At 36.1% G+C, this 25,766-nt stretch overlaps 1 protein-coding gene across 1 annotated transcript in view; it reads left to right on the forward strand.

The window, feature by feature from the left end:
• Positions 1-25,766, forward strand: part of SOX5 (SRY-box transcription factor 5) — a 403,151-nt gene that overhangs the window by 319,538 nt on the left and 57,847 nt on the right. Inside the window, exon 9 of the mRNA XM_080660592.1 lies at positions 7,589-7,735. Within this exon, the coding sequence (XP_080516718.1) occupies positions 7,589-7,735 (147 nt within the window). The remainder of the gene's footprint in view (positions 1-7,588; positions 7,736-25,766) is intronic.

Consider the following 25,766-nt stretch of genomic DNA (forward strand, 5'->3'; position numbering starts at 1 on the left):
ATCTTCCTTCCTTCCTTCCTTTCTTTTTCCCTCCCTCCCTCCCTCCCTCCTTCCCACCCATCCTCCTCCCTCCCTCCCTCCCTCCCTCCCTCCCTCTCTCTCTCTCTCTCTCTCTCTCTTTCTTTCTTTCTCTCTTTCTTTCTTCCTTTCTTTTTTTACAATATACTTGAGTAACACCCAAAGGAAGAGCAGACAATATTAGGAAAAGAAAGTCCATGTTTAAACTTAGTTGCTCTGATAATTTTCTGTGAAGAAACATTGTGAAAAACAATGTGCAAAGCAGATTTATTCACATTGAAACATGATGATATGTTTTGAAAGATTTTCTCCAGTACATTAGTTTCTCTTTAAACTCCACATTTAAGTTACATTAAGAAGCTGAAATTAAGCAATAAAGATAACACTTATAGAGCCTTGAAATTGCTTTCTGAATTTTCTCCTCACAAATGTTATTTTTGTCCCTTCCCTTAAAAAAACAAACAAATGCTTTCCTTACACATCACATCTAACATATATCATAAAGTTTGATTTAAATTTTAGAAGTACACATTTACCTATTTTTAAAATCCTAATAAATGACCATGCACATGTTTTAAAACCTCTAATCCAAGTAGTTAACACAGTGAATATATATTAACTCTTATTGCCAGATTTCAGTCCCTGCACTTAAAAAAAATAAACTGTAATTTCTATGAATATATTTGAACTTCAAGGTGCTATTTTTTCTTACCCTATATCTTATATTTTATTTATTTTTTCTGCAAAAGTTATGTTTATTTATTTTTATTTCTTAATTTTTTCTTTATTGATTAAGGTATTACATATGTGTCCTTATTGCTCCATTGCCCCCCGCCTTCCACACCTCTACTCATGCCTTCACCGCCCCCCCCCCCCCCCGTTGATTGTGTCCATTGGTTAGACTTATATGCATGCATACAAGTCCTTTAGTTGATCTCTCCCCCTTACCCCTCCCTCCCCTACCTTCCCTGAGGTTTGATGGTCTGATCGATGTTTCTCTGTCTTTGGATCTGTTTTTGTTCATCAGTTTATGTTGTTTATTATATTCCATGAATGAGCGAGATCATGTGATATTTATCTTTCTCTGACTAGCCGATTTCACTTAGCACAATGCTCTCCAGTTCTGTCCATGCTGTTGCAAATGGTAAGAATTCCTTCTTTTTACTGCAGCGTAGTATTCCATTGTGTTTGGAAATTTAGGTCTATATTTGTTTGCTTATTGAAGAGTTTAGAAGTCACTGCTAAATTCTGAATGCGAGCTTGCTTGATAATCAAGACTGATAAAGGATTTGAACTTCCAGCCAAATTAAAGCAACCTCACTGGTTTCATTAAACATTAAAAATATGTAACATTCATTTATAGTTACAATATAGCTCTTTTTTCTCTCGTTTATGGACTGATGTTGGATATGAGATAACATTTGGAGAAAATTATTCTACCTATAAAATAATTTTAATTCAACAAAATAATATTAAATGGTTTTCCAGTCTGTTAGCCCTCTCCATTCAGATAATGGCAGGCAATGTCAAAGTTCACAAATTTCTTAAAGAATCAGTATGTTTTACCATACAGCATTTAGAAAAGACAATGTTTTTAGTCATAATTTTAATGTCCTTTTTAAAATTCTTTTTCTGTGCTTTTTGTACCCAGCTCTCCTATCTAGTGTGAAGTTGGGTGACATGGAAAAGAGAGATGTGAGGAGTAAGAAAAAGGGAGGGTAAGGACAAAGAGAATAGTAGACACGACTTATTTTGCACTGTTTTCCCATTAAAATATGAATGTCCCTCTCTCTTAATCCATGGCTGCAGTAGGGGAAGATAAAATAGTTGAATCAAACCATATACTGTCATATGCTACTGACTCCTGAGTAACTGTCAGAATGTAGTGTCAGCCCTGTCTCCTGGGACTTTATGCAAATTTTTATCACAAGAAAGAAACACCTGCTAATAGATTCTAGTTCAAATAGAAAATTAAGCTTTGATTTAAGCAATAAAAAAGGATCCCCAAAAATAGTTTACGTCTACTAAAAGCTTAGCTCCTACTAAGTGCTTTTTACTCTCTAAATAATAAATATGTGGGATTCAGTAAATAGTGTATATCCACTGATCAGAAGTAAGGCATTTCTCATTTGTATTTTCCAAGATATTTAAGAATATCTGTATTCTTAATGTCTTGGTTCTATTGTCTTTTCAAAAAGATATTAACTTTTTCTAATAATCTTTGCCTAATTTTTCTGTTCATAATTCTAAATTGACTTACTTACTATTACAATAATGGCTACAATGGGTATATTAAGCTATCTTTTGTTCTTATGCTGATAAAATTTTGAAATTAATTTTCTTTGTTCCTTTTCAGTGAGTGGAATGAATGAGTGAATGAATGAGTTTCATCAACATCACCAATAGCTGTTTTTCCCTAATTCCTCAAATAATAAAGTGATGCCAATTTCTTTTCAGGTTTTTAAAATGTCATTATCATTATTAAATATATATTAACTATATCCTGGAAATATAGTTTTGTTTGAGATTAATGATATTCTTTTATGCAGTTCATTTCTGCCTTTACTCATTTCTTCTTTTTTCTTCCTTCTAGGATTTTCTGAGAAAGTACTAAATAATAGAGACATAATCCCTGCCTTCAAGGAGTTTGCTAGGCAGTAAATGGTTTGAGGGAACAAATAGTGATATATAGTTTCATCACTACCTAATGCTTTGAGTCCAGATACTCCAGATGGCAATTAGGCACTAGGCTAGTAGCCAATGGGAGAAGTTGTGTTTTAACCAATTTGGGGAAAATAGCTTACTTATTAGGGTGAAGTGGCAAGAACTTGCCATCTCAAGTAATTAATGAAGTAATTTACCTTAGAATTTAAATAGGCTGTTTTGTGGAATTTCTCCACTCCTAGCACTGAAAAGTACTGAACACTAGCTTAGACTATCTGAGTAAAATGATTACCTTCATAAGAAAATACAATCATATCTAACTGGTTAAAAGCCATGTTATCCAAATACAATTGTAGTATTTTCCCCCAATTAGTAATCAATTAATAGTGCAAATTAATTAGCACTATAACCTGTACTAATTAATTAGTTCAAGTAAAATATATGTTCTTTATCATACCATCAGACTTTTTTAAAACATGTCATGTTTTTTATTGATTTTAGAGAGAGAGGAATGGAAAGATAGAAACATCAATGAGAGAGAAATATGCATCAGCTGTCTCCTTCACTCCACCTATGGGGGAGTAGGGGGTCGAGCCCATAACCCAGCATGTGCCCTGATGGGAATCAAACTAGTGACCTCTTGGTACATGGGATGGTGCTTGATCCACTGAGCCATACTGAGCAGGCCAGACTTTTTTTTGACCCTACATTGGATCATTACAACTCAGCACCAAGAATGCCTGCTAATGAACTCCCAGCCCACTGTCAGCCTAGTAGTGCTTTGGTACACAGGGCGCAGGCCAGGAAAGAAAAACACACACTGATTAGGTTTGTGTTTTTTTGTTTTAAGATAAATACAATTCAAGCTCATGTTGTTATAGATACATTGCATCATGCTCTTAATACTTAGAGAAGTGTTTAATGAGCTATGTGTTAGGGGAAGCCCATGACTGAATGGTTCTAGCATTTTTACTACCACAATGCAAAATTATAGGAAAATTTCTCTGTGTTACTTACTTCTTTGTGTTTCTTAAAGGAAGAAAATATATGTGTTTTGGGCTGTCTTACAAAGATAATACAATGACTATGTACACTAATGAAAATGTATGCTAGGTGAATATTTATATGTACTATATTTATGAAATGAAGATTTTATATAAATTATGATTCATCCTGTTCAGTTTCTTTTTACTTTTCTCCAGTTAATATGAATTTGGAGTCATTTCCCCCTCTTCATTGTCACAACTGTTACTTTTCAACTCAACTTATCATTAAAAATATCACTACTAAATTTTGATAACCTCATAATTGATAATTTTGCCTTATCTTTATTTTAGTTAAAATTGTCATATATATTGCTCTCAAACATTCAGTGGCTTTCTCTTGTCCACATATTAAATTTAATCCCTTTTGCCTGTATTTCAAGCTTTTCTAGAAGGTGAACTAAGCCTACAAATCCAGTACTATTTTACTCTTCCCAGGACATACACTCAATTAGGACATTGTTCTTTCTACCACATCCTCCCAACTACTCACTACTCCACACTATCCTGTGTTCCCTTTGCAACAACTAACTCACTCCTGCCCCTGTACTTTTCTTTAAATTATTCTCCCTTTCTAGAATGCCACCTCCATTTTTTATGCTCAGCTTAGCTACATACTTTTTATGAAAACATATCAGAATGCACTAACTCATTTACTGTTTTTTCAGTAGCATGCAGTTATAGTACACGAATAGTCTCACTATTTTATGTTTATCAGTCTTTACTTAGGAAAGAAATTATGTTTATTCATTTTCTGTATCCTTCACCATACTACCATAGTCCAGAGTATATGGCAAGATGTTAGCATATATACTACCTAGTTGCCTGGCTTGTGTGGTTCAGTGGTTGAGCATCAACTCATGAACCAAGAAGTAGTTGGCTCTATTCCTGGTCAGGACACATGCCCAGGCTGTGGGCTCGATCTCCAGTAGGGGGCCTATAGGAGGCAGCCAATCAATGTTTCTCTCTCATCAGTATTTCTAACTCTCTCCTTCCCTCTCTCTAAAAATCAATGAAGACATATAAAAATTATTAGTTATTTATCCAGCATTCTTCGCCATGTGTTTTTCTGAGTATTTTATACACATTATGTGATTTGCTTCTCACAGAAACCCTACTAAAGCTCAGTTTTATTTATCCCTGAATTTGCAGATTATAGATTTGTGCCTCATTTTACTTGCCCAAGGTCAGGGGCTTAGACATGGGATTAGAACTGAGGTTTGCCTTACTTTTAACCGTTCCACTAAAGGTGGAAATCATGGTCCTTGAAGGAGCTCAAAATGCTGGAGAGATAAAAATGTAGGCTTATGTAACAATGTGAGACAAGAGTAAGGATTATTTATATGTATCTACAGATAAAGAAACATACTTATGAACATATGACCACCAAGAATACACTAAGTAATCAATGAGTAGATACAATTTAATCATATGTGATTGTTTATTTAAAAAAATCATTGTTGATTTACTGCAGGGATGTGGAGAGGGAAAAGGAATAAAAGTGGAATATTTTAAGCAATATAAAGACTGGCATACCTAATGATCTATGATGTTGTGTGTTCATTAGTTTTAAGATAAGGGTCAAGTTATTGTGCAAGGCAAAAGAGTTATTCTGTTAGTCTGGTTAACCTCATGATGTGAGCATTATTGTAAAACTTTAGTTCTTTTTTTTTTTTTTTTTTTTTTAAAACTTTAGTTCTTTATGTTTAGAGATTAAATTTGTTTTTTTTTTATGTTTAGAATGACTTAACTGTTAGTTAAAGTAGATTTATTATAATACATCTTATTATTTAACTCTTGGTTTTATCTGCCATCCTTTCAAGAAAAATGTTAGGCTTTTGTTTTAAATTATATATATATGGCTAATCTGTAAAGTGTCCCCTTGTGAGTTTGATTGCTCACTATAACATGCACTGACCACCAGAGGGCAGCGCGGAATGAAGGAAGGCCCCGGCTGGCAGCCAGAAGGCCCCAATCAACTCTGATCGCCAGCCAGGCCTAGGGACCTTACCCGTGCATGGATTTCAAAATTACTTAGGATTTCGAAATCCGTGCATGGGTAGGGTCCCTAGGCCTGGCCGGTGATCAGGGCCAATGTGCGGGGCGAGTGGCGGGGTAATCGGGGCCCCCACTGGCACCCACCTTGGCTGGCCTGGGGCCTGTGGGCTGGGGGCAGCTCCTGCATTAAGCGTCCACCCCCTGGTGATCAGTGCACATCGTAGTGACTGGTTGTTCCATTGGTCGTACCGCTATTTGTTCCGTCATTCGGTCAATTTGCATATTAGGCTTTTATTATATAGGATTGTATATGCATATAAAAGACTTGAGTTTGTTATATAGTTCACAGGATGCTTATAACTTTGGGTGGCTTTTCAATCCCCACCACATGTCACCCCTTTCCCCTCAACAAGGTCTACCAGTGGTTCTGGGATTGTAGATCTCACTGAGTATAGACACCTATTGTTATTTTTAATTTTGTCTTAAGAGTGTGTAATAAAATATTAATCATCTCTTTACTCCCTTCTTTTAACATCAGTCAACACACATATTTTAATGAATAGACAAATTACCTTAATTTTTTACAAGGTTGAATGATGTCACAGCAGCATTTAATTTGTAAGTTACCATCTCTTACATATATAGCCAGGTATGAGAACCACTGTCAGCCTCTTTAAATCCACTGAAATTTCTTGATAATTTATGAATAGCCAGATTAAGATTCAGCAGTCCTAAAATGGCTGGTTTATGTTAAAATTCCAGCAGATCTGAGGTACATTAGATTCTCTAAGAGTTGAAGCCTTTTTATGCTTCTGTAATGTAATGTAAATTTAAGGAATACATATTATTTGATACAAATTAAAATGTATTCGAAATAGAGGCCAATGAGGAAAATTGATGTGCTTGGTGGCAAATGCAGTGAGCTGGGAATAGTGAGAAGTTTTGATCAGAGTTGGGGAAAAATAACTATATATTGTTGCCCCATCCAGATTTAAAATTTTTCACATACTGCTAATTAGAAATGAAAAGAATATTAATTTAAATTTTTGATCTGACTACTTGGCTCTAAAACAACCTCCTTGTTTTAAGATACCACATCATATAGCTATCATCAAAGTAAAAGTTTGCTCTATTATTAAATTGACTTTTAGAATATTTTATTGGTTATTTAGTAAGCATGATTATGTGATGGCCTAGCAAAGTGTGTATGTTTAGACAGTAATCCTGAAAACCCAAATCCTCAAGATAATTTCAGGTTTGTCTTTGTTTAGATATTATGAAGTAAAGTGGACTTATGGCAGTATCTTAATTTTTATCAGTGTAGGTAGACCGGCCAGATAATGTTCTTCCAAAACTCCTTCCATTCCTGCTCAATGGCTTTTTTGTATTTCTACACAACTAACAATCACAAAAAATTGTTACAGGTGCTCATTTCAACAAGTCTGAAAAAGAAAGGCATAATACTTTAAACATGAATAATAGGAAAATTACTTCATATATGAAGCTGCATTATTTGTAACACACTGTGTAAAATTTAAAATATGTAGAACAAAAAGAGGTCTTGACCAAAGAATGATATACTTGCCTTCCAGAGATCTTGAGAAAGAGTAACTATACAGCCTGTTATTTGCTTAGAACCTCTGCGCATCCCGAAGCTGAAACCTCTTATATGTAGTCCCTGTTACTCCTCCCATAAAAGTAAGTCATGGAAGTTTAGGTGACAGCTTCTTTAAGTATTCCAGGGCACTAAGCAAAGATACCCATAGGAAAAATACCATATCTGAAAGCAGGTACTGTCTGAAGGGTGCATTAACTTTATCACTGAGTCTTTTTTCAATGTTCCCCTCTCTCTGTTTCTTCTGCAGCAGTTATATGCTGCCCAGCTGGCTGCGATGCAGGTATCCCCAGGAGGAAAGCTCCCAGGCATACCCCAAGGCAACCTCGGTGCTGCTGTATCTCCTACCAGCATTCACACAGACAAGAGCACAAACAGCCCGCCACCCAAAAGCAAGGTACCCTTTCGAAGAAGCTATATATTTTACCATTTCGAGTTTGACTTTTCATTCAGTGATATTTATTGAATATCTATTGTGTGCCAGCAACGGGACTAAAGTGTGGGTGTACAGGGAGATAAGGGTCTAGTAGGATCAGTACATGTAAATTTACATACATACATTTAGCATCATTTATTCCACAGACAGGTATTATAAGAAATGAATGCTACAAAGATTTATAAGATAGTATACTGTACACAAGTAGCTTACAGTGTAATAAAATGGATACCCATACTCTATCATACAAAGTCTTATAAAGAGTTACAGATAAAGTGTTTTGGATGTTACTAGGACAGAGAGATTACCTTCAGTGAGAGACCGTGGGAAATGTTTCCCAAAGAAGGGGCGACTGAAATAGAACTTAAAATATGAGTACAATGAGGGCATATAGAAAATGTTTGATTTAAACATCAATCACTTATAATGTGTTATGGTATAAGTTTAATTTTAGATATGTCATTCATCCAATGCAATTATTAGGTAAAGATCCTATATAACAAAATCCTAATATGCTAAGTGTTTGGTTGACGGTTCAACAAATCAAAGCATAATATGCTAATGATATGCTAAGGCCACTCAACCACTCGCTACGATGTGCACTGACCACCAGGGGTAGGTTAGCTTGCTGCTGGGGTCTGGCTGATCAGGACTGAGCAAAATGGGCCAGACACGCCCTGGAGCCTTCCTGTGGTCCCTCTCCGGCTGGCCAACCTCCCACGTCCCTCTCTGGCCACAATCATGAACCGGTGGGGTCCCTTGGCCTGGTCTGCACCCTCTCACATTCCAGAATCAGGGTATGTCAGAGAGCCGGTTTCAGCCTGATCCACAGGCCAGGCTGCAGGCCCCACTGGTGCATGAATTCGTGCACTGGGCCTCTAGTATAAAGATAATAATAGTGTTAGAAGTAAGACTATTTAGAGCTAGTTTAGTTTTAGGAGCTAAAGAAACATTTCCTGAGAGAACATGAAAAAGAATCAGGGGGGGTTTTAATAATTTGTTTCTTAATTTAGAAGAAGAGGAATGCAGAAAAATTAAATTTCTGTGTTTGTAAAGACCTGAATTATTATATGATATGTAAAGCTATTAAACTTTCTATGGATGAATTAAGAAGAGTAGCCATAATGTAGTTTTCCCTGAGATTACTTAGGGAAATAATCACACATATTCTCTACCTATTAGAAAATGTTAAGAAGAAAACTGATACAGTTATATATCCTCAGTGTTTGTTTTTTGCTGAATTACCTAGAAAATTGCTTCTGTTCTTCATTCCATGAAAGCCATGCTGAAATGTCTAAAGAGTAACAGCATGAGAGTAGTCATAGTCACACAGTTGAAAAAAAATTAGGAAGTATTAACAGAGGAAAAAATCCAAGAAATTTGTTAAGTCTCTTGTGCCCTGGCAGCTACCTTTCACAGTTAACCAATTAATCCAGAGATTGAACTGGAAAGAGAAGGGGTCAGTTTGGAAAGTGCGCTCTGCCTTCTCAAAACTCCAAAGTCCTTTGCTGTATTAATAAGAGAGAAATATATTTGGAAGTATAACTTAACTTGGACAGGGGCCTTAGAAGGTGACTCCACAGCAATATGTGCAAATATACAGTACAAATGATTATACACACTAGTGACATTAGGAAATATACATATGCCACTCATAAGATCTCTTTCAGCTGTGTAATGTGCCTTGCATGTTGAGTGCTTAATATATACCTAAGGCCTGGTCTGCTTTACTTTATACTGACAGCAGAAATACCTTACTTTCAATGACAGTTTACATTCAATAGTATTCTGTATTAGTTTCACATGTACAGCAAAGTGGCTAGAAAATTATGTTACTTTACAGGGTGGTTCCCCTGATACTTCAGGCAGCCACCAGGCCCCACATACAGTCATCATGACTCAATTGACTGTATTTCCTATGCGGGAATCCGTGTCTTTGTGACTATTCTGTAACTACCAATTCCTACTGCTTAATCCCTTCACCCTTTTCCCCCAGCTCCCCTACAACTGTCAGTCTAGAACAGGGGTGGGCAAACTTTTTGACTTGAGGGCCACAATGGGTTCTTAAACTGGACCGGAGGGCCAGAACAAAAGCATGGAGTGTTTGTGTGAACTAATATAAATTCAAAGTAAAGGAGCGGAGGGGAGAGCAAGAGAACCCTCGGCTCTTTCAGCTCCGCAGGCCAGATAGAACAGCCGAACGGGCCGGATCCGGCCCGCGGGCCATAGTTTGCCCACGGCTGGAACATACATTTTCTCAAACTTGACAATAATTATAACATTTAGTCAATACAATTTAATTTTAAAGCAGTGTCTCATGGGCCAGCAGTTTTAATATATTACATACACAGACTAATTTTGAATAAAATAAGTAGCTGTAGCCACATAGTCATTGTCACACACAAATAACTCTGTGAGGTATTATTGTTTTTCTTGATTTACTAATGTGATTTATTTTACATCATGATTTATAATGATGCTTTACATTAGGACATTTTTTATTTTTGAATTACAGTTCACATTCAGTATTATTTTGTAAAGGACATTTTGTTTTATTACTTACCATTTGAAAGTATCATTAATGTCTTTTCCCCAAATCACTTAATCATGAAGCTTTTGGTATTAGTCAACCTGATCCATTTTTGCATCCAGTTATCCATTCATTCATTCATCTATTCAGATGTTTATTGAGCATTGTTCTTAGGTAACAATGGCAAACATAAAAGGGCCTGAAGGTTTTCTTTGCCAGAATTAGGATGCTGCTTTATAAACCGTATGGTTTTAGACACTCATAGAACTCCATAGACTGACTATAAAACTGATTATTTAAGAAATGTAAAATTCTGCCACATTTTATGGTTTCACATATCTGTGTTTATTTAATACTAGAGGCCCAGTGCACGAAATTCGTGCATGGGGGCAGGGGTGTGTGTCCCTCAGTCCAGCCTGCAGCCTCTCCAATCTGGGACCCCTCATGGGATGTCCGACTGCCCGTTTAGGCCCAATCCCACTGGGATCGGGCCTAAACGGACAGTCGGACATCCCATTCACAATCCAGGACTGCTGGCTCCCAACCACTCTGCCTGCCAACCTGATCACCCCCTAACCACTCCCCTGCCAGCTTGATTGATGCCTAACTGCTCCCCTGCCAGCCTGGTTACCCCTAACTTCCCTCCCCTGCCAGCCTGGTTACCCCTAACTGCCCTCCCCTGCCAGCCTGGTTACCCCTAACTGCCCTCCCCTGCCAGCCTGGTCACCTTTAACTGTCCTCCCCTGCAGGCCTGGTTGCCCCCAACTGCCCTCCCCTGCTGGCCCAGTAACCCCTAACTGCCCTCCCTTACCAGTCTGGTCCCCCCACAACTTACCCTCCCCAGCAGGCCTGGTCCCTCCCAACTGCCCTCTTCTGCCAGCCATCTTGTGGCAGCCATCTTGTGTCCACATGGGGGTGGCCATCTTTGACCACATGGGGGCGGCCATCTTGTGTGTTGGAGTGACGGCCAATTTGCATATTGCTCTATTATTAGATAGGATTAGCAAAAAAATAGGTTGTTTCTGTATCTATGATTATATATAACTTAACAAATATATTTATATTTTACCTTTAAAATTCAGTTCTTTTTGAAAATTAGCCCTGCCTTGGCTGGTGCAGCTCAGTTGGTTGGGCATTGTCCCATGCACCAGGAGGTTGCTGATTTGATTCCCAGACAGGGCACATGCCTGGGTTGCAGGCTTGATCCCAGTTAGGGGGCGTGCAAAGGCAGCAGATCCATGTTGTACTCTCACATTGATGCTTCTCTCTTTCTCTCCCCCTCTTCCTTTCTCTCTCTCTAATAATCAATAAACTATTCTTTAAAACAAAAAAGAAAAGAAAATTAGCCCTCGTGATTTCTCTGTCATGTAAAGTTTAATAAAACTGTGGATATTATAATACTTTCATCTGCAATTCTTGTTAAATACATAAAAAGTTCAACACAAATAAAATGCCTCTTTTTACTAGTAAGTAACAACAATATAATGAAAAGTTGTCCTTTCTTTGCTCAGTATCTTCTAGCATACTGTCTACAAGCACTTCTTGTCAGAAAAGATGCCTTAAAGGTGCTTGTGTTTCACTCAGCAGTAAACTTTAATAGGTTAAAAATAGCCTGACCAATAAATATTACCATCATCACTTGAATGAAAACATGGCCAAAAATAAATAAAACCAAGCAGTAAATAAAAAGGGCCCCTTTCAAAATATTAATTTAGTGTTTATAACCTGGAATTGACATTTATATATGGCATAATAAATTTTTTCACTTTGCAAATTTCTTTTAAATAAATTTCTATATAATAATTATCATTTATTATTGCATTTAAAATTTTATCCAATAAATTCTTAGTGTCCTGGGGGTATTTTTATGTGTTTTATTAGTGAATTTTCATGTCTATCTTATATATTGTAGAATTGTTTTATTAAAGGACTTTGCGTTGTCTGCATACCTATGCAGCATAAACCTGATGGTTTACACTGAAAGTCTATGTATTGTTCAGAACAATGGACTTGTAAGTCACATCCAGGTGATGATGTAAGGAAAATGATCTTATTGGCACCTGTCAAAAATCATGCTCTCTGATTTTATTGCCTGCCCTTCCTCCCGGGTATGCCTTTGCCTTTGACTCACAACTCTGGAGAAGGACACAAACAAAACTTATTTGCAATTTGCAAAAAAATAAAAGGGGGAATCAAAAGAAGGGGGCTCCAAAAGACTGTAAAATTGTACAGCATGGGTCCTCTGATGCATGCTGTTTTCAATCTGTTGTGTGCCAGTTGGAGGCTTGGGGAGTGTGTGCGCGCGCGAGAAAGGATAATGCTGAGAAATGATAGAGTGGCTGTGACCTCCAAGCTCAGCCTGGAAATCCAAGACATTGATTTCACTTAGCATACCTGCTGAGAAATCTGGCGGAGTTCAGTTGTAATAAAAGAACAAGATTCTGTTCTAATGGTAATGGCGTATGACAGACATATCACTTTGTCCTCAGCGCCAGAGAGAGGAGAAGTGGAGAGAGGTCACCTGACCTGCCTGTGGTGTTGTTCCAGTGCGGTACTGGGCTCTGAACTGCCGCCTGGGAACATAATTACTTATAATATTCAATGATAAAGAAACCTTTAGAGACCTCACCGTGAACCTCTGAAAACCACACACAGAAATTGGGTTCTGTGAATATGAAAACAGGAAAAGGAATCTGGTCTCTTCAACACTGGAAGCCTTGGATAGTGTTGTTTGTTGAGTAATATGTATGTCCTTGAACTTAACTGTTTGTGAACTGCTTTTACTAATGGCTGAAATAATGTCATTGGTTAACTTATTTTACTTTTATGTTTTGATTTTATTAGACACAGGCCAAGAAAAGATTTTTTTTGCATGGTCTATTTGCCAAAGATTCAAAATTCATATCATCAGCAGTTTTTTAAGATTCTCAGGTATTACATAAAATCTTAATTCATGTGTACTTGTCTCTTTAGCAATGCTTTTCTTCTCTCAATTCTACCCCAGGACAATTTATTTTTCATTCCCCAACAAAAGGAAATATATTTAATTCTCCAGAGATATTCTTGTTGCTCATGTCCTCCCAGCTGTGCTTATGAGTAAATATTGGTAAATAACTTCGAATGGAAGTATGAAAACTTGAACTTTTGTTCACCAGATATCCTTAAGAAAACTGTAGAAATCATTTTGCTTCTCATATTAAGGAAAATTGTTTAGTTAAGGTATTATTTAGCAGTATTGGCCCTTGATTTTCAAATATAATATTGTTGCTTTGAGTCTGCTTATGTTTCCTAACAAATGTGTGAATTAATTTTTTTATAGTTTAGCTTTCTGCCACAGTGTATCCAGGGAGTTTCATTTCTGTACCACATATTTCTTTATTTAAATGGTTTCTGCATTATTCATTGCAGGCTTTTAAGAACCTAGATAGCCTTTGCTTTATAATAGTAATTGATCTCTTGATAGCATTTGCTTAGTTGTATTTTTAAAATAGTTATATTTTTAATAAGAGAATTACTGTTAACCTTAAAATAGTTCTCTTAGGAGGAGAGTATTTTTACTCAGTTTCTCACACTGTTGGTAATGTATAGGCTTATAATTCTATGTTATCAAGAAATCCTCAAATGTCATAGATATGCTAACCATCTGAACTTCATATTTTAACTGTTTTTCCTTGACAAAGTAGCCATTTCTTGGGAAAGAGTATAAGAGCAACTTGTAAATACTAACACATGTCTCTTAGTAGTTAATGAAAACTTATTGCCTACAGTAACCAAGAATAGTTCGTTTGAAAAGCTGATGACAAGAGAGAATTTCTGGGTGCTTTTCTGTTAACTCTGCTATGACCCTTATCATACCCCTGGTAACAGTTATGTCTATGTCAATGATAGGAATACGTAGATTGTCCGAATCAATTTTTGTTCTTATTTTCAAATACTCTGGCAGTGATGTTCCTCTTTGCTCAGCAGTAGCACCTGGGAGTTATGACAAGAAAAAGAAATATTTTTCCCAACAAGGCAGAAACACCTTTGGCCAGCTCACCAGACACAATCAGATTCTTTGAGCTATAATATCCTTATAAATATTGCTTCAAATTCAGAGGCAAGAAGTGGAACTCTATTGTTATCTGATCCTGTTTCACAGGAACAGTAATGCATATCTTTTCTGATTTGCTAGCCATGTGCTTGTATTAGTAATGTCAGAAGTGCCAGAGACTCCTGTTAGGACACCTATTTTTTGTTGTAATGTACCAATCAGATGGTTTCATGCTCTCAAGTAATTATTATATCAACACACACTGATCTGCAAGGGAGAATTGTAGTTTAATACTATGAGTCATACTGTGGTATGCATATACACAAGATTATTTAGCAATATGTGTAAGTATGAGACATCAGAGGATAATTATGATTCATTTTAACTGAAAATTAGTTATAACAGGAGATGTGGGAACTAAAGCTTTTTTGCTAACTTTGAAACAGTAGTCCATAATACTAAGTGGGGGGTAAGGGCTGAACACATCCAGTATATCCACAACCAAGTCAAACCACCACCAACACTAACTATAAAAACACGATTTTTAATATTTGACAAAATGATCCTTTCAGGATAAAGCACAGGACATCAAAGAGACTTCCTAAGTTTGAAACAGAGAAGTGCTAAGGCCTCCGCAGGAGTTTTTTCCCATGATGGAAAGTTCAAAAAGCACTGCTCAGTATAGCTATCACTTTATTTCATATTTTTCAATTTTATCTACCTATGAAAAAATTTTAATCATACTAGTTGCTAAGATGTAATCGCCAAGATGGAAAAGTTCCTCAAATAGTACTATTTGACTTATTCTTAGAGCTTTCCAGGTCAAGATCTCACATAAATTTTCACTTACTACACAGAGCTAGAACTAGCCTCTGAGTATACTATCTCTAAGTACCCCCCAGAGCTTAAGTAGTATCAGGAAGAGAGAAGCTGTCCTCCGTCTATATATGGGAGATCAAATAGAATCACTGATCCATCCTGAACCTGTAGGGGATGGTATGCTGCAGACTTCGTTTCTTTTAAAATTCCGGAACAGAAAGAGATGTTGGCCTCAGCTAATTATAACCACCTTCAAACTGGCCATTTTCTATTCTTATGCATTAAACACTGTCTGGCATATCCATGAAATGCAAGAACCTCCCTAACACCTTGCTCTGTACAGCTGCTTTGTGCTTTGTTGAACACTCTTCTCTCCCTTGTGTTTCAGTATCTGTGCAGTGCCTATTTTGTGAGCCTTGGAGAGGTGACACGTATGTGTCATATGCAAGAGGTGAATTCATTTGAGAAGAATCACCCCATAGAGTTAAGCTGTAAATGTGGCCCGTGATCATTAGCACCTCTTCCTGGGCGGGACCTATTCACAGTGGATATAGCATAATCGCCCAGTCATTTTAAATACGATAGTTTCTTGTTGTAGTCCCGTGTTGCTAAACTGAAATATGTTAAATGAAGTGCTATCAACAGAAACCCTGTGATGAGCCCCCTTCTTCCTTTTTCATCCATCTTCAGTTGACAAGAATCACAAACAGCTGGGTACTTACACAGAGGCTCTTCTGAGCACAGCGGTATTAAATGTCCAAATATCGTTTGGTGATATATTCTTATGATTTGGGAAGAAGGGGGTTGGTCACCATAAAAGTCACAAAACAAAGAGATAAATTAGTTATATTGTTGGCATTAAAAGAAGGCACACTATACAGAGGGATCTGGGTCTGGCCTCTGTTGTCCAGGGTACTGGTTTTGTTTTGACAGGAACCTGCCATGAATGCAGCAGCCAGTTCTGATGAGCCATGTCAAAGCTTTTTAATAATGCAAACCAAGATGCTGAGCAAGTTGCAGACACAGGAAGATCCACAGAACCGCATTTTTTAAGTGGACGTTGCCCTCTCAAATAGGTCCAACCTGAAGCAGAATCACTGTCCAAAAAGCTATGTTAAAATTAAAGCATTTTAATTTTAACACCAGGCGGTTAAAACCTAAAGAGAACATGAAAGAAAAACTGACAGTGTAGAAGGATGTTCCTGCATAGGAGGAGTCTGTAGCACAACTTCAGTGAACACCATGGCTCAACACAGGTTGAGCAAAAAACATTTGCGCCTGAAAGCTTTTCTAAAAGAAAGGATGTGTTGAGCCATAGGCCTGCTAAAGGCAGTCGAAACCGCCTGCAGCAGTGCTAGATGGAGAAGACCATGTGCCCCACCCGGGATTGGCAGGGCTCTCATGTACAAACAGTTTCGGGGGGGAAAGGTATAAATTGCTTTGAGAAATTTACATTGGCTATTGATAAAGGGGATGGGATAGGTGAGGCTGGGATAGTTTGGGGACAGGTGCATAGTCTGTGTAAGGAAGAAGTGTTTGTTCTTCTGGATTGGTTGTGGTTAACAGTCCAGAAAATATCATGCTCTTTGGTTAGTCTCTCTAGACAATGGGAAAATAGCCACCTGGAAGGTAACTCAAAATTTAACTATACACTTAGGAATGCAGTCAGTCTTTGGTTGGTTTCCCCCTGCTTATATTAACTCATTAACCTCTCTTGTCTCTTTCTTCCACCCTCTGGCCTGCTATAATTTAATCTAGGGCATCTCAAAACTTTCTCCTTGTTACATGCTAAGTCATTCCTACATCAGAGACTGAGAAAGCAAAAGTACACTTCTGTTACTTTCCTTTTGGGGAATCATTTGTCCTTTTGACTTCCTAAAACATTCTTCTAGTCAAATACAATATTTTATTTTCTATCCTAAATAATTGATCAGTGCCTCATTTGAGCTACTGATTATTGACCCCTGGATTGGAACTGTTTGACTAGAGAATTAAGAAGTGACATCATAGAGAATTAATCTAAACCTCAGATTTTATTCTCGCTTCATTGAATTAAATATATTCTGCTAAAAATATTTCATATTCATAAAATAAGAAGAATATTAATGGTCCCTTTTAGAAATACCCCAGAATATAGGTTAACATTACAGTTTTAATTAGTATGGTTATTAAAATTACAATTACTAATATCTTGTTTAGCTGAAGAAAATAGTATATATGCATATTTGTTATACTTCACCAACAGATTTTTCTTGAGAGAGAACAACGCATTCTGCTAAGGCTTTAAAGAGTGGACAGTAGAAAGAAAACAATGCATTAATTAGATAGATGTAAGAGTCAGAAAAATAAAGAGCTGTAATATTCTAAACTGAAGACGGGCTAGTTCAAAACGCAAAATATTCAAAATTTATTTAACAAAATGTATTAGATATTTTGTTTATAGAATTATGGAAGCTTAAGTAAGAAGGAAACCCAGAAAGTATGTAGACCAACAAGGTCACTTTGCCTCTGCCTAGAATCCTGCTAGGAGAGGAAGTCCACCACTTCATAAGGTGGCAGTATTTTATAAAGGGTAACTATTACTGTCACAATATTCTTATTTAAATAGAACTGTAATCAACTTTCCAGTATTCCAACTTGTGGTTCCACTGAGTGGCAATTTTATTTGTTAGAACTCTTTCAGTGATATAAAATCCAGACCAACTGGATTAAACAACAAGGAAATGTATTCACTAACAGTTTTTTAAAGATTATTCTGAATCCAGGTATGGCTTAATCAGAAATTCAAACAGTAGCACATGGAATTGGTTTCTATCTCTTAGCTCCATTCTTGTCTCATTCTTCACAGAACTGTCCCCCTTCAGTGTTCTGTAGCACCGTATGCATGCATCTACCATTCATTGACTCAACACATCTTAATTTATGCCTAGCAGCCGTGGGCAAACCACGGCCTGCGGGCCAGATCCAGCTGTTCTATCCAGTTCTCTTGCTCTCCCCTCTGCTCCTTTACTTTGAATTTATATTAGTTCACACAAACACTCCATCCATGCTTTTGTTCCAGCCCTCTGGTCCAGTTTAAGAACCCATTGTGGCCCTCGAGTCAAAAAGTTTGCCTACCCCTGCTAATCTGTAGGCCCTAATCTGTCAGTGAGCTTGACAAAATCAAGGTTTAGAAAACAGGCTGGGGTGGAATGATATGAACTGAGATTGGGAATGAGAAAAACCAGATCATGTTAAGGAGCTTGAGTTATATTCTAACTGTATTCATTTTTAAAGAGAAATTATGTATTTTTCCATTTGTCATACCACTTACTAAACGATTGTACTTACCTACATAATATCTTACTTTCTTAGGGTAATATGTCTTTGAAGCAAGAAAAAACATTGTTTTATCCCTTGGACCAGTTAATATATTAAGTGTCTCTACAATACCTCCCTAGAAACACTCTGAAATTTGAGCCCTGATAACATATCCTGGATTTTGCCATTGGAGAGACAAGACAATTTCATTCAACAGATACTTGTTGATTACCTTGATGTGGGTTCTGAATCCTAGGGCCTGAGGATACCTGTAAACAGTGCAGACAGGTCTCTGACCTCGCACAGCACAGAGTTTGTAGTGAGGAAAATGGACAGAAAAAGACAATCATATACAAAGGTGGCAAGCGAGTATGGATTGAATTTCGAATATTTCCTGGGGATTTTTCGGACTCACTTCCTTTATCAGAGGTTTTTCATTAGTAGGGTAAGAAAACACATATAATTGATAGTACGTGTCATCACCTGTATGAAACAAATTAAAGGTTGAGTTTTGGGAGTGATATTTTGATACTAAACACGAATACAAGAATATTGATTTAAACATAGTCATGTTAAAAAATCTAAAATTGCTATTTATAAGTGCTCATAAGAGTATTGGAATTCTTATTTTACTTACTGTCTTTTGAGCAGGTTAACAAGTGACAAAAGAAAGCAGAGTCTAATTTATAATTAATCTGATTTTTGCTTTTTAAATTTTTTTAATTTTAACCCAAAATTTATAACCCAGTGTTATTTTGTCAGATCTGCCAAGTACAGCAGAATTTTAGCTATCAGTGAAAAATGTGCTACCATTTTAAAAGAACTACAACAGAGTAGTTTTTAAGTTATGAATAGCATCATTTTTATCATTGGGCTAGACCCGTCATCTCCTGAATTGAGAATTTTTGAGAAGACAAGTATCTTTCAAAATCAATACCCACTTCTTTCCTCCATCTCACACTCTACTCCCTCCCTTCCCTTCCTCAGGTTATAAGCTTTATTAAAGTCACACTTGTCATATAAACATGCATCGCCACTCATTTTTTTAAAATCTCCCATAAAATTTCTGTAAAATTTGATAATGTGATTATTTTATTTGTTAAAAAAATGTCCTTATATGATTTATTTAAGCATGTACATTCATAATGCACTTAAAATTCTATTCTTTTTACTGATATTGAGTTCATACAGATCTGATATATCTGTTTTATTGTGTTATATTCTACACATTGACCTTTTTTAGTTACACTTTTCACATTTTCTCAAGCATATACAGTATGGAAATGACATTAATTGCACAGTTTACTGAAGGAGAAATAGAGACTATTTAATCCAGTGCCTGTCCAAAAAGTTATCAGATGATGAAGTTCTGCATCATATTGTTTTTAATTACTTCTAATAATCACTTAAAGAACACATATTCTTAATTATGTTTTTTTAAAAAAAAGACCAAAAATTGTGTATCTTGATTAGTATTAAATGTGAAAAAAATGCTTCAACTGATGCACAGTGAGTGGTATCATTCATATTGTTCATTATTGCTTAAAGTCAGCTTAATATGTTCAGAGGAATTTGCCAGAATATATTTCTTATCTCATGTATCTTAAAGTTTGATAACATAGGAGACACAGAATATAAAATAGCTCTTTTTATGAAATAGGGGACATTTTTATAACTTGTTTTTTACTTGAAAATATATTTGAATCTTTTTCTATACTGAAATAAGAATCTTGGTCATGAAAATTATAATGTTACTAGAGGCCTGGTACATGAATTCGTGCACGGGTAGGGTCTGGCCAGCCTGCCCAGATAGGGGCCGATCAGGGATGGCCAGTCGGGGGGAGGGGTCATGGGAGGTTGGCCGTCCCACCCTGACCCTGATCGGGGATGGGGGGCCAATCGGGGCCAGAGTTGGCTGGAGGGAGGGGCCACAAGAGGTTGGCTGGCCAGCCCCACCCCAATCAGGGTGGGAGGGCCACTGGGGGGCTGGGCCGGCCAGGGGGAGGGGCCTAGGAAGGTTGGCTGGCTGGCCCCGCCCCCATCAGGCTGGTTGGCCAGCCACAGTGCATGTCATAGCGACCGGTTGTTCCGGTCATTCTGGTTGTTCCAGTCACTTGGCTTTTATATATATAGATAAGTACATTCTTAATGGCTCAGATTGTTGAATATTGAAAACTTGATTAACAGGTGCTGCTTGGAAATAATTTTTATTTCACAGGTTCACATAACCAAAATAACGTGAAGGAAAAAATATATACTCAAAGAGATAAAAATTCATTTTCTCTCAAATTGTTTGCCAATACCAGAAAAGACTAAGAACCATATATTTTTCATAAAACCACAAAATATTTTTTTATTGAAGCTCGGTTTTAATTCTTTGCAAGACCATTTATCAATAATGTGATTCCATATGAGACTTTCATTTAAATTGGACCTTTCAATAACCAAGGAATCTTATTTCCCCCCCAGTTTATTATATAATTTGAGCTGCTTTGGTTTGTTGTGCACTTTTTATGACTTTTGGTAGTGTAGATATTTTATAAATAGGGGAAAAAGAAATTTAGACCAAAAATAGAAAAGATGAAATAATACAAAGATTCTTCTCTTGTGTTATTTCAGTAGCACTTAAAATAACATAAGAAAAAATTGCAATTGTGAAGTATTATAAAATTATTAAGACAGCAATAGGAATGTCTTTAAATAGGTACAGATTTGTGTTTTCTGTACTTCTCCATGCAACTCTTTTGAGGATCAAAGTTTCATTTTAAGTTGGCAGGAGCTTAATATTCAGGGCAACCCTTTATAAAGAGAGGGCAAGACAAGAATTTTGGGCCAAATGATGGAATTTTTAGTGCCAGTTTTCATGCAGATAATGCTGTCATTTATCTAAAAAAAAAATGATGGTTCTGATCCAATTTTAAGAGAACCTCCAGGTAATTTTTGTTGGATTTGGTTTTGCTTGTCTTTTTCTATCAGTGTTCATAATGTTGCAGTGAGCTACAATTCTGATCTGTTATATCTGGAATTATAATTTATGGACTTGCAACAAACTTAAGTGAAGGAAAGATCAATTCCACAAGATTGATCATATTAGATACACATTCTTTATCCACTGAATTTTAAGTGGCTGGCTCATAATATATGCTCAGAGTTTAATAGATAAAATGTTTATACTATACCGTTTGATCTTAATAATATGTAGTTAAACCTTAGTTATCACTGTAATATAATTTTCACTATCTGTTTCTGCAGTTATGCTAATTACTGCTACATGATTTAAGAGAATGTGTCTGAATACAGATTTTTTAAAAAATTCAGTAGTATGTCTTTTAACTCTTGTCAGGTGAACTTCGGGGCCTTTGGTGTAATCTATTATATAAAAAGCCCGTGATTGTCATGACATCACGCCGTAACGACTGATCAGCGGAGGCTGCGTGCGCAGCTAGCGTGTGCGCGGGTAGATGGGGCTGCATGTGTGGCAAGGCCCGTGCGGGTGGGCAGGGACTTGACTCTGGAGGACTTGACCGGAGGCGTGGGCGGGTTTCTGGGTGGCGGCAGTGACTCGCACAATTTCAGGTGCTGGGCCCCTAGTTATATTATAAAATTTGGGGCATGTGAAATAAAACATGGAGAATTTAATGAGACAAAAAGGAATATTTTTTAAATTCTAAAATAATCTTGCAAAATATGCTTGAATCCTGTTTAAAAAAAAAATCTACTTAAACTGCAGTTAATAAAATATGATTTACCCTATATGAGAGCTCTACTTAGGAAGATAATGTCTTCCTTTGGAAAAAGACATGTTCCAAGAAGTAGACTTTATATTTTACTTGAAACAAAGCTATATGTTTATGAACTGGTTTATGTAATTTTTTAAAATCATGTGTTATTTGTGTTAGTCATAAGGGAGATTTCCAGAGTCACTTTTAGAAGCTATCAAGCAATATTTATTAACTACCTATAGTGCACTAGACACTGTGGTAGAATAAAAAAGAACAGTAATTAACATCAGTACAGTGTAATAAGGAATGCAGGCCAATAAAGAATTAAAATACTATGTGCCAAATACTAGTCAAAGAATAATATGAATTAAGGGCAACAGTTCCCAGCCCAACCTGAGGCAAAATAGGATAAGTAAAGGACTTTCAGAAAATGTGCCATTTATAAAGTTTTTGAAGGAAAATGAAAAAGCCTGTCCAAAGACACATAGGTATAACTGAGTTGAGTGTTGGATTTTGTCTGAATTTTAAAGAAATAAGGTCGACTATAATGCATACCTAAAATTTTTGGAGAGACCTTAAGAGTACAAAAGATAAAGTAAGATAGAAGTGTCTAAAGGATAAAGTCTAACCTCCTTCCCATGGCATTCTGTGACCTAGCCTCACCTACCCCACTAGCCTAACTTATTATTTCTGCTTTCTCCCAATCCCAATAATTTGTGATCCAAACGAAATCCCTTCCTCACCTCATTTTGCCTATGTTTGTGCCACTCTGCCTCTCGAAAGCTCTTTTTCCCTCTTCCTTCCACTTTCCCTCTTGCACCTACTCATAAGAACTATCTCAGCTGTCACCTCTGTATAGAATTGGCTACTCCATCATATGTGACCCCACTGCACAGATACATACTCCATGAATAGATCACAGCACCCCTATGACACTTAATTGTACTTGTCTTCCCTGGTATGACATGAGTCGCTTGAGGGTAGGGATTAGATCTTATTTTTAGCACCAAGCAGAACATTGTTCTAGTTCTGGTAAAAGAGTAGACAAACAAACAAATCAGCAAATCATCTGTAGAAATAAACCAACATACCATGTTCAAACATGCAACTGATTTTGGGGCCCCTTAGGTGGAAGCATCGAAGGTCAGTGGTTTGGATCACTGGCGTATAATCTCAATGCAGCATGAGCTGCACATAACTTTACCTATGAATAATGAAACAGTGTTATTGTACCATGTAGAAAAACCACATGTACAATAAGATTATGGAAACTAAAAGTGCAATTTGTGTTTGTTTATCCTGTCAGTTTCAGTGAGACACACTGGATATAGGAAATAGGAGCATTCTGATCATTGGAGAGAGTATCTGTACTAAATTATGTGTGCTTAATTGACCAGTTTTGACTTTAGTCTGAATGAAGCACTCACTATTTAATTATTTTTGCCCTGATTCTCATTGTGAAATTTTCTTTTTCAGGTATCTTAGAATTAGAAAAAGTTTACCTTAAAAATCTCAGCAATATTCTGGTCATGTGTAAATTAACTAATTAATTGGTGCTCTGGTTTGTACATTAGCCTCATGAGTACATCCGATTTTAAGAGATGTCACAATATTCTTACTTAAATAGAACTGGTGTATAACAGTTCTATTTCTATGAACGTACATATGCTGAAGAATTAAGTGGAGGCTGAAATGAAAGGTACAGGCTTATATTAATATTGGCTGGTTTTATTATATTGTTTAGTTGACAGGTCAAATAAGTTTGAGGAGGAAAATTTTGTTTTCCTCTCTTATTTTTGTATTATGTTTCCCTGCTTCTCTTTTATGCCTAACAATCTAGCTCAAATACAGCAGAGAAATAGCTTACGTATACACACTCACATATTTGTTCATATTATATAGATTATATATAAACATATATATTCCATTTCTAAATACAAGAATCAAGAATGTAGATTCATTTTATTTGACAATCTAATGACCCAAAACAACATTCAAACTGAGGTCAAATATAAGGCAAATGTATTCATTCTTTCTCCTTAGTTAACTAAAAGATATGATCAAAATTCTTACTTAATAATATCATTATAGTTCCTATATGAAATCTTTTATGCCATCCAGACTGTGAAATGTATTATTCTCTTAATTTTATGGGTTGGGGAAAATTATACATGAGGCATTACAGCTGAGTTTCACTACACATTAATTATTTTAATTGACTATTTCTTGAATGAGTAACTGATAAATCAATCTTGCAATTTCTCATGCTTCATGACATGCTTAACTCAATACAGACACTTAAGAATCATTATTCTTTGAGAGCTTTAATACAAATTTGAGATTATAATTAAAATCAGACTCTTACCTGATGCTCAATTCTAACTAAGGCTTTTCATCTTCATTGGGTTTTCTTTGGTCTGTACTTTAAATGTAATATTATAACAATGATAGGCAGAATATATACTTTAATATTATAACAATTATAGGCAAGCTAAGCATCCTCAATATGTTGAGGAAAAAATATTTTGTCTTCAGGGCACAACATAAAAACTGGTCTTAATTGACATTCTATATAAATAGTCATCATCCCTTAGAATACTTTAAAGACATCAGTTCCCTCCTCGTCACTGCCATGAAGACAAAGAATGTATTAATGACTCTATTGAAGTTATCATTAAAATAAAAGGAAATTAACAGACATCAGCCATAAATCACTATAAAAAGGCCTGTGGGTAACCTTTGACACAACTCATTTGAAATAAACCTGGAATGGATTCATAGCCTTTGGTCAAGCCAGTAGGTGGCCTAAAGGTCTTTTCCGTCCTCTCCTTTATTTCTTGCAATATTAGTTCCTCTTGAAATGATTGGACAGCATTTGGATATGTATAAACTGACATGTGTTTTATGTTGAAATAAAGTAGATGCATTCAGAATATAGTGTTGAAGATTTTTATGGCATTTACTTGAAATATTTACTCTTTTAATACATAAGATATCTAAATGCATTTGGAATTTGCTTGTACCTACTTTGTTAAAATACTTCATGATTTGGCATTATAAACATTTTGCAAGGGTTTGGACTAATGTTACCCAAATTGAGCTCTACATGGTCCCTATCATGATGGGGGATAAATTTTTCTTCAGAATTAAGAAGAAATTACAATATTTCAGTGGTTGCTCTGATTTTTAAAATAATTTATCTCTTTAAAATAATTTTCCCTGTTGCCATTTATATAATAGGCAGCTCTAAAAGTTGCCTAAGCTTATATCTCTCAATGACTTGAGTTCAAGTTCCAAGCTTACTGTAATTTTTACTATTGGCAAATCTGAATATCTCTAACCTCAGTTTCTTTATCTGTAAAGTGGGATTGATTATATCTTACACTCTTGCTCTGAGACTAAAATAAGCAAAAATATATGAGGATGCTTTGTAACTTTTAAAGTAAAATTTAGATTTCAGAGAGTAAAGTAAATAGTATTAGAAAATAACCATTAAAATGAAAAGATATCAAAATATTTAAATTATGTTAAATTTTATTAGTTTTTAGGTTACTAATCTTATTAAATGTACTTTTGTATGTCTTCTAA

Source organism: Plecotus auritus (assembly GCF_963455305.1).
Source record: "Plecotus auritus genome assembly, chromosome: 3".
Lineage (NCBI taxonomy): Eukaryota > Metazoa > Chordata > Mammalia > Chiroptera > Vespertilionidae > Plecotus > Plecotus auritus.